Source organism: Carassius auratus, chromosome 3 (genome assembly GCF_003368295.1).
Source record: "Carassius auratus strain Wakin chromosome 3, ASM336829v1, whole genome shotgun sequence".
Taxonomy (NCBI): domain Eukaryota; kingdom Metazoa; phylum Chordata; class Actinopteri; order Cypriniformes; family Cyprinidae; genus Carassius; species Carassius auratus.
The window spans coordinates 2,627,525-2,636,686 of record NC_039245.1 but is presented as its reverse complement, the minus strand read 5'-3'; the positions used below and the strand labels follow the sequence as shown (position 1 = coordinate 2,636,686).

Here is a 9,162-nt window from a genome sequence, read left to right as displayed (position 1 = left end):
AGAAAAGCTAGTCAAACTATTTATTACATAATATACATAACATTTTGTCATCAAAGCAATGGTTTGACTTTACTGTTTTGCATTTGTTTTCTTATGTAAAAACAAACATGCAGAAGTGCCTGAAAAAGGGGAGAACCTGAAACAAAAATAAAGTAATAACATTTTGTAACTTCTAATACAGAAATCAAATGACAATGTGATGTTAAAATGACTGATTTTATATGATATTGTACAAAACAAATCTGACACAATGCAGAAAAAAGTACACAGCAATGACAAACACACTCACTCAAACACACACACGCACTCACTTTTTACCACAAGAGGCAAAACCCCTAAAATAGAAATTGTATGAAATATATGTAAGCATTTATATTGTAGTAGTAGTAGGAAATAAATGTTAAGAAATAAGCAGCTTTATTGTGCGACTGTGCCTGAGACACAAAAAAGGATTTACAAAAATCACATTTAGATTTCTGCATGTGGCAGACAGTTTTATCAGAAGTGACTCACAGTGCTCTTATCACAAGGACCTCAATCCTCCTGCAGCAACCTGGAGTAAAGAGCCTTGCTGAAGGACACACCGGTGGTGAAGAACCAGCATCCTTCTGCTGACCAGTTCAGTGGTTTAGCCTCTACACCACATAATTAATGAAGCAAAAATCTGCATGAAATTTAGCAAGAAATGTAAAACTGACATCAAGAGATGTAAAACACTTTACTCTTTTTAATTGTTTTACAGGTCGTCCAACGAGATTGTCCTGCATCCTTTGCTGCATTTGTCCATTGTGTATTCATAGCGGTGGCATTTTTCTTGTTTTACAAACATTATATATAAAATGTATTAATTATTTGTCAGCATTTATCATTATTATTGTAGGAGTTGGATGGGCTAGCAATGCACTTTTGGGGAAATCTTATTTTAAGTAGTAATTCTTGCATTTTTGAGTATAATATAAACAGTCTTTTCCAAAGGAAAAAATCTTCAAGCAGCTGATCGATGTCTTTTTTTGTGCAGACATTGCAAACGCTGAGGAAAACCATACTATATGGTTGTGGAGTCCCTCTTATCTTATTACTGCAGAATTTATAAATACATACAAGCTCAGGGAAAGATGGTTATCTTTAACAACGAGCAACCATAATAGGAAACAGAAAAAAGGCAACACTGCATAATCGTAATATTCATATAACCATAATGAATCGAAAAATTACATTTGTTGTTTTTGTTATTGATAAGCTGAGGGGTGAAACAAAGGGATTTAAATTCAACAAGAAAAACAGGGAATAAGCCAGTTTTGCTTGTATATAAAAAATGTTTGCACATAAAAAAGAAATTAACAACATATTAAAAAACAACAATATTGGGGTTTTCATAATAAAATAGAATATCTTTAAGGATAAAACTGTGGGTCATATTAGAAGAGTTAAAATGTAACAATTTTAATCAACCCTAAATATTAATAACACTACAATGGCGGATGAAGTTTGCATTCATACTGAACGAGATTTGGCTTTGGAGTACGTATACTCTTTTAGCACTCGATAATTAAGTACTTAAGTTAGGTAATTAAGTACCTGCTCATTGAGTATGCGATATCGAACTCAGCCATAGTCTTGACCTGTCATATGTCAAAAGATTAAAGGAAATTTTGTTTTTCAGTTCATGACTCCTTTAATAGTTGGGATTTTTTTTTTTTTTTTTGCGATTGACCGCATTATAATGTCATCACCTTTTAAGGCAGAGAATAGAACTCAACAGAATTCATAACTTTAACATCTGTAAGTCAGAAGTCGACATTTTTGAGAATGACTGGTATAGTGTTATATTGATTTCTATAGCAGAATGAAGTAGAATCCTCAAATGTGGTCATTACAGAAAACAAATCTTGTCTCAGAAATGGATTTCTGCCATGTACGTTAAACTATAACAATCAGTTTTGTAGCATCTGGACCAGACACACCATTTTTCGTTCGATTTAACAAATCAATTATTCAGTAAATCAACAAATGATCACAGACCCCTCAGCCAATAAATATACTAGATGGAGGATGCCATGGCAACCACGACACCTCAGCAAGACATGTAAACATGTCTGACATACTGCTATAAAAATGGCAAAAAAAAAAAAAACTTTCTTTGAATGAACACACATATACTTCAGGTCATTGTGTATGTTGTTACTGTTTTTGTATATTGTCCTTTTGTCTTGTATACTGTTTTATGCATGCTTGTGATAGAACTACTTGTACATGTAATCCTACCAAGTTTAGTATCTATGAATGAGAGTGTATATTATAAGTTGTTACATAAGCAATACATTAATATTCTAAGAATCTTGAAGATTCTTCTTTTGAACCCCCACTTGAATTCCATTTTCCAAATTGCCATGTTTTCACAAAGGGTTGTAATTTCCTCCGGCTTGGAATTTCAGCCTTTCTCATTGAACAAGCCCATCCTGAGAGGTGTGAACTGTCTCTTTAAAAATACTTTAAAAAGCCCATACACAGTTCCATCTCCTCTCTTGATCTGCTTTCCTTTCTCCTGTTAAGAGTATGTGAGCTAGAAATCTCTTGGACCCCTAAGTCTGCCCCAGGCCTCGTGCCTTGACTTTCTATTCACCAAAGATATTAGGATCTCATCTGATGTCTCTTTTTGCTTTTGTCACTTTCCACTAGGAAGAAACTCCCAATCACCATCGAGTCAAGACACCTTTGGAATTCATCACCCTTCAAAACCGGAAAAACATGATCACGACTCCTACACCACTGAACCTCCAAACCATCAAGACTTTTCATCCAGACGCTCATTCCAGACCAAGGAAATGCACGTTATCATACTTTAAAATAAACGAAACAGAGGTTTAGTATAAGCTATAGACCGCGTTATAAACTGATGGTTTTACTCAGGCGTTAACTGACTCTTTTTTTCAATAGCTCCATTCTTGGGTTTTCCTGATGATATCATCCATCAAATCTCCAAATGCCCTTTCCCCTGTATGAGTGATTGTATGTTTGTTTGTTAGACTAGTTTGCATTAGTGTGTAGTTAATAAAACTCTTGTGCACAAATTACAACTCGATGACCCTTTACGATTCCGATTTTGCTACATGCTCTAATGCATTAATACTGTATGAAAGTATTGTCTGTGGCCACGACAATGTTTGCTGGATGCACAGATTAGTTGGCAATATAATTCTGCTACAGTTACTAGTGCCAGCTTATATAAATAATTGTAATTAATCATTTACATACATTTCCCTTTTGAGCTTTATGTACTAAAGATTTCACTGCAGCCTATTATGGATGATGTCTGCTTTGTTAAACAATACAAGACAGCAGCTTCTTTCTTAATGCTGTTGTTTTAGTGAGATTCAAATAAGAAGAATGACTTACATGGCTCTCTGATACTTTTTTGAAACTTGGATTTTCTGCAGTGGAAAAAAAAAAAAACAGCAGCTTTAACTTTATTTGTACCCAACTCAATATCTTATAAGAAACTGAAACATTAAATATTCCAAATATTTTTCAGAATCACATTTGTCCTGGTGTAACCGTGTGTATTTCACTGTATGGCCCATAACGGGCAAATATATCTTTCCCCACCACGATAAAGCACAGTCGTTTATCTCCTTTACAGTCTGACAACTTGCAGGCCATAGGAAGAGGCATGGCTTTGATCTCTCCAAGGCACTTCCATCCTGAAAAAGTGCCATTTTTTTGTTCATGGGAAACATAAATGAAGTAGCAATCCATCTCTGCAACATGTGGATCTTTCTGATCAACGTTCCACGCGATGCCTAGTTCTTGTGCGGTTCCAATCCGAGCTAGTTTCACCACTGGCTTCTGGGGCAAGTTATAAGAGGCAGCAATAACTGGAAGCTCATTGGGAAATGGAGTGTCTGGGAATGGATGGAGTTTTGAGTGCCAGTCCTCCTATGAATGAAAGGTAGAAACTGAATGTTGTGGATGTTATGATATAAACTTACTGATAATAATAGCACATAGAAAGCATTAGCATACCTCTTCCAACTGTACTGAAGAACTGACACAGTCTTCCTCCATACCACTTAGATTTTCTTCTGTTAATTAACGAAAATGACATTAAAACAAGGCCTAAATAATTTTTTGTGTCTTCAATTAACCATAATTTTAGAAAGAAGACACATGACAAAGACATACCTTTAATGGCTATAGGTGGTGTGCTTGAGGGTTTTGATTGTTCTGGTTTCGAAGGTACCAATATCTGCAAGGCACAAATGTGGAAACTACTATGGAACAGTCTGAAAATGCACAGCTAGAATTAGAGATACACTGAGTGAGAGAATGATGGTGTACCGGATCCGATAGTTGGGTAACCAGGCTCTCTTCATTCAGTCTGTCTGCTGTACCAGAACAAAAACACATCATGCCCACTATACAGTCAGTACAACAGAGCATTATTTATAACCTCATTGGATTTTTATTTAAGATCAGATACCTTGGTCTTCTTCTGTAAGGTCAACAATCTGATTCTTAGACTTCTGAAAATAAAGAAATTAGGAGTTTTTTTTTTTTCCATTTTGATGTGCATAGATAAACAACGGTAATCTATAGTCCCCAGCACATTCTCAACATGTCATCATGAATCACATGAACCACATATTACAATACTATAAAAATACAAATCCTCCAAGAACAAAAACAAAAGCCAAGTAATGATTAATGATAAGACATTGAAAGAAACAGTTACCAAACTCTGCCAGAACCCCATCTTTGGTCTTCTCAATGTGGTCATCTCACAATCATTGTCTATTGGTGCAAAAACGATCATTTTAATGGTGCAATATAAATGTTTAACATTTTTGAGGTCAGAATAAACAATTATAATAGCAACAAGACCTGCGGATGACACTGACGCGCTGTTACTGAAACACCCTCCATTGACTGAACTTCTGTAAAAAAAAATAATAAAAAAAAATAATAGAAATATTAAATTATATATATATATATATAATAAGTCCTGAAATCTGAATTCTGCACTCAAACAACACATTTATATAGTAATATATAATATTAATAATCAAATAATATTAATAATAATGCACAAATATACATTAATTGTCCATTCACAAATCCCCAATCTTTTCACAACTTGATTGCCCAATGCTCATTTAAAATTAAAAACACTTATTTAATAGGACAGATAAAAGAAATCGTTAGCAAAAAAAATAAAAAACAATAATAATATTAATAAAAAATACAATTACATCCATTTTTTCATAATGTAGATAACTTTATGATCCCTAAAGTTTTTTTTTTTTCATAAAGATTCAATTTTAATATTGGCTTAATGATATAGGTCATAATTTTAAGGGGTCCTATTACGCCCCTTCTAACAAGAAGTAATACAAATCTCAGGTGTCCCCAGAAGTCAACTTCACATCAACTGTCAAATGTACTCAAGGTTAAGCTAAAAACACACAAAGTTCACATAAACATAGTCGCTTACGTCCGTGAACATGTTGAACAGGTTGCATGTGTACCAGTATAATAGATCTGTGAAACAGTGTCTTTTGGTTATGGTGGTGATACACTACTAACGCAAATCAACCATGCCTTGCTCCCTCTTATCTTTTGCTGTATGCCTTGGGTGGAAATTTAAAATTAAGGATATTGTGATGTCTAAACAACAACATTACACACAATAAAGGAAATTTAAAATGTGTAAAAAAACAAAAAACAAAAAAACCTTGATAGGACTCCTTTAATATTGCAGCATCTCTAGCAGATCAATCAAACAGAGCTGCATTTGGGCCGATTTGATTAGTACCATATTTATTAACTCTTTGTTATTACTATTACATTTAAATCACTATAAGGCAATTTTCTTGTTTTAAGCATTTTCACATCACAGAAAAATCTGGGGACAGAAAAGCCAAGCACCTCCGGTTTCTGTCCATTGCACTGGAGTTCTTACAGTGAATCGTGATTGTGGTGATTCAACAATTAAACAGACGCTAAGAAAACAAATAGCTGTAATCTGTGGTTTGAATGAATATGCTTTGTTGGCCCTGGAACACAAATATTAAGCAGCAATGAATGCTTCTCCAGTGAATCACACTAGTTTATAAGACTGCAACAGCCTCACATATGAAAGTGAAGAAATGCTATTTGGCATACAGCACCTCAGAGAAAGAAAAGAAATGGAAAGGTGCCAAGACTCCAGCCTTGAATCATTACTAACTTTAAAAACAACTCACCGAAAAGAAAAAGGACAACAGGGGACAACTGAGATGATTCCCTTTGACCATTCTAATAGAATATCTTCTGATTAAACAGTAAATGGAATATTTTAGTGACTGTCATTCAATCTGCAGACTTGCTGCTTCTGCATCATTTTCAGGTTGGAAGGCATCAGTCTGCAGCATTAAAGCATGTACGGACCCACACCAAAAGGCCTACAGACTCCATATTTTACTTTATTGGTGCCACTGATATATTATGAATGAAGTTTATTATATGTCCAGAATACCTGGATATATTGTTTATTAGTTCAGCTGGAGAGATGCATTGCTGTGGCTGCATGGGAGGAGGACTTAAAGAAGGAGGAGACTGTTAAAAGAAAAGAAAAGAAAGAAAAAAAAATGCAACAGTGATGAGTTATAATTACAACAATAAAAGTCAGATTCATAAATGTTTTGGTATTATTATTATTTTCAAACTTTTGTTCTACAAATAAATCTAATAATCTAGTTCATACCGGACTGTGAGAAATCCCCAAGGATCTGAACTTTCTAATATATGCAAATATGGCATCTCCCCTTCGTTTTATCTTCATTACATGGGCCTGCAAAAAAAAAAAAAATTAACACCAATTGATAACATGGACAATATGTATTGTGGTTACTGACCATACTGACAGGGCACTACAGTAATATGGATTAGTAAGTGAATTAATACAAACATATATTTCAATGTATTTCAATATTGAAATCATCAGAGAGAGCTAAAAATGCAAATGAACTTCTGAAGTCCACAGAAATGGGAAAGCTGGTCACTTACTTCCAGTTTCTTGATTCTGACATCGTATTTGGGTTCACCATTCACCTCATTGATTCTCTCCATCAGATTCTTCATCTTGTAGTCTGACTGCTCGACTGCAGACACAACCTTATCTGAAATCATCTTTTCAACCTATGAATAAACAGGTTATGAATAGGGTGAGATCATACGCAGTTCTGGAAACATGCACACAAGTGTACAGCTGGTTTGTATGATCAATATTGAATTTAAAGTCAATGGGTACCATTTTCCTTGTTATAAAGAAAAGAAATTAACTGATACAGGTTTTGAACAGCTTGTGGGTGAGTAAATGATGACAGAATGTTCTTTTTTGAATGAACTGTTTTGAAGACCGTACAATATTTCAACAACAACAAAAAAGTAAAAACCTCAAAAAACAGTACAATAACGCAGTTTCAAAAGTAACTATGTAATAATTAGAACAGAATACAGTCAGTAAAAGACCTGACCATACTTATATCAAACGACATACTGTAAATAAATAAGCTTTCATTTTATGCACATGATGTACATGCTTTTTACCCTAGATGTCCATGTTTATTTTATATTAGTTGCCTGAAAAAGGGTGATGCACATTTTGTGATGCTGTATTGCATTTTAAATCTTTTTGGTTGCTAATTGTTTTGACAGAATATAATTTAATTCAAAAGAACGTCCAATCATTTGAGAAAACGCCTTGTTTCAGAAAGTAAATACACTTTTACAGTAACAGCTCATGAACTGAAAGACAACTTGCCTCGGATCGAGGGAGCTTGTTCGCCTTCTGCCCACTTTCCTGAACCAAGTGTATTGTGCCAGAGTCGTCTTCATATCTGGACCTTTTCATACCTAAGCAGTACAGATGCAAAGCTCATTTCATTTCGAATGATCATTACATTTCATGATGAAAACCAAACAAATATGAGATGGAATAAAGCATTAGTTCTATTACCACCTTCAATGTAAACATTACATTTTGTACTTTGTTTCAGATAAAACAGAAAACTAGATTCATTCGTAGCCATTGTATTTATCTTTACTAATACAGACAACTGGCTCAAATCATGTCATCGATGACAATCTTGTGCTTTTTATACATAAACACATATACACAATGAATCAGACAAACCCGGAAGTGGCGTTCTTTAACAGTTTTCGGAAACAACAAGCTCTCTTGTGTACAAGAGTTACGACATCTCTAGCCTCACTTATGATAAACGGCGTTTGTTCAGAAACGTATCTCCATTCGACGCCACTAATACTTTAAACACTGAAATGTACAATCCATATTGCTTACTAAATCGGTACGTTTTCTATCACCACAAATAACATTAAGTATAACGCGTTTTGAAAACCCACTGACTCTGGGCTTGCCATACAACGCGCGTAACAAATTCCAAACGGAGCCCGCGAATTCTAATGTATGACGTCGTTTGCTCTGCGTCCTCTCAACAAAACGAAAGACATTTTCAAAACCAACCTACCTGCACTGCTTTCCAACTTAAACAGAGTGTCGAACGCGTCCTAGCTACTGATAAGCTTAGTGTGTATGGTCCCTACAGGGGATTTCCTGTTTCTTTAAATAATATAAGTCCCGCTACGAAAGGTAGTGGGTAACATTATCAATGCCCGCATTGTGAATGGATGGTTCTTTTGAGTCGAATCGTTTTAGTGAATTAGTTGCTATGGTTCACAAATCTGGTCTAAACGATTCGGTCAGAGCGGTCATCCAATCGTAATTAACTGAAAACCAAAGTGAGTAGATAGTGGGGAACAAAAGGAGTAATCGAGGATTTCCCTGATGGAGCGAGATGGTCCTCACTGCAGAACACAAGATCCTGGGGGGGTGTTTCTTTTACTGTCTATGGTTTGGCCTCCTGGATCTTGTGTTCTGAAGTGAGGGGCTCCCCTGCAAACACAGAATGTTCCCCTAAATGTTTTTGGTTCCCGTTTGGTTATTTTTTGGGAACCAAATAGTACTAACGTTAGGGAAATTTTATTTGTATGTAAAAAAATAAAATAAAATTGTAACCATAAAATAATGCTCCCAGAATGTTGCAGGTTGTTTATTTTTAAAATAACCTAAATATAACTTATAGAGAAAGTTCACGTTTGTGT

General features: G+C 34.9%; 1 protein-coding gene across 6 annotated transcripts; it reads right to left on the bottom strand.

Moving 5' to 3' along the window:
• Positions 1-6: 6 nt before the first annotated feature.
• Positions 7-8,911, bottom strand: LOC113043147 (activating transcription factor 7-interacting protein 2-like). Of its 6 annotated transcripts, XR_003275674.1 has the most exons (14): positions 8,000-8,147; positions 7,802-7,893; positions 7,045-7,176; positions 6,743-6,829; positions 6,515-6,594; positions 4,882-4,934; positions 4,733-4,791; positions 4,481-4,523; positions 4,339-4,385; positions 4,183-4,246; positions 4,024-4,082; positions 3,397-3,936; positions 514-635; positions 7-136 (listed from the first exon to the last, which is right to left on the bottom strand). XR_003275674.1 is itself a non-coding variant. In XM_026202377.1 (12 exons), the coding sequence occupies exons 2-12, from the start codon at positions 7,889-7,891 to the stop codon at positions 3,535-3,537; spliced, it is 1,116 nt and encodes a 371-aa protein (XP_026058162.1). In that variant the 5' UTR covers positions 7,892-7,893; positions 8,529-8,911; the 3' UTR covers positions 198-3,534. The 6 variants fall into 6 exon arrangements, 4 of the variants coding, with proteins under 4 accessions (XP_026058162.1, XP_026058172.1, XP_026058156.1 ...); XR_003275673.1 differs by having other exon boundaries at positions 7-635; XM_026202377.1 differs by lacking the exons at positions 7-136; positions 8,000-8,147 and adding an exon at positions 8,529-8,911 and having other exon boundaries at positions 198-3,936.
• Positions 8,912-9,162: the final 251 nt, after the last annotated feature.

What these genes read in the sequence shown, in the direction of transcription:
- LOC113043147 (XM_026202356.1), bottom strand. Translation starts at nt 8,069, where the DNA reads ATGGCTACGAATGAATCTAGTTTTCTGTTTTATCTGAAACAAAGTACA. An exon ending in ATGTAATGTTTACATTGAAG is followed by an intron (nt 7,894 to 7,999) that starts GTGGTAATAGAA and finishes TGTACTGCTTAG; the next exon opens with GTATGAAAAGGTCCAGATAT. An exon ending in TCAGAATCAAGAAACTGGAA is followed by an intron (nt 6,830 to 7,044) that starts GTAAGTGACCAG and finishes TTTTTTTTGCAG; the next exon opens with GCCCATGTAATGAAGATAAA.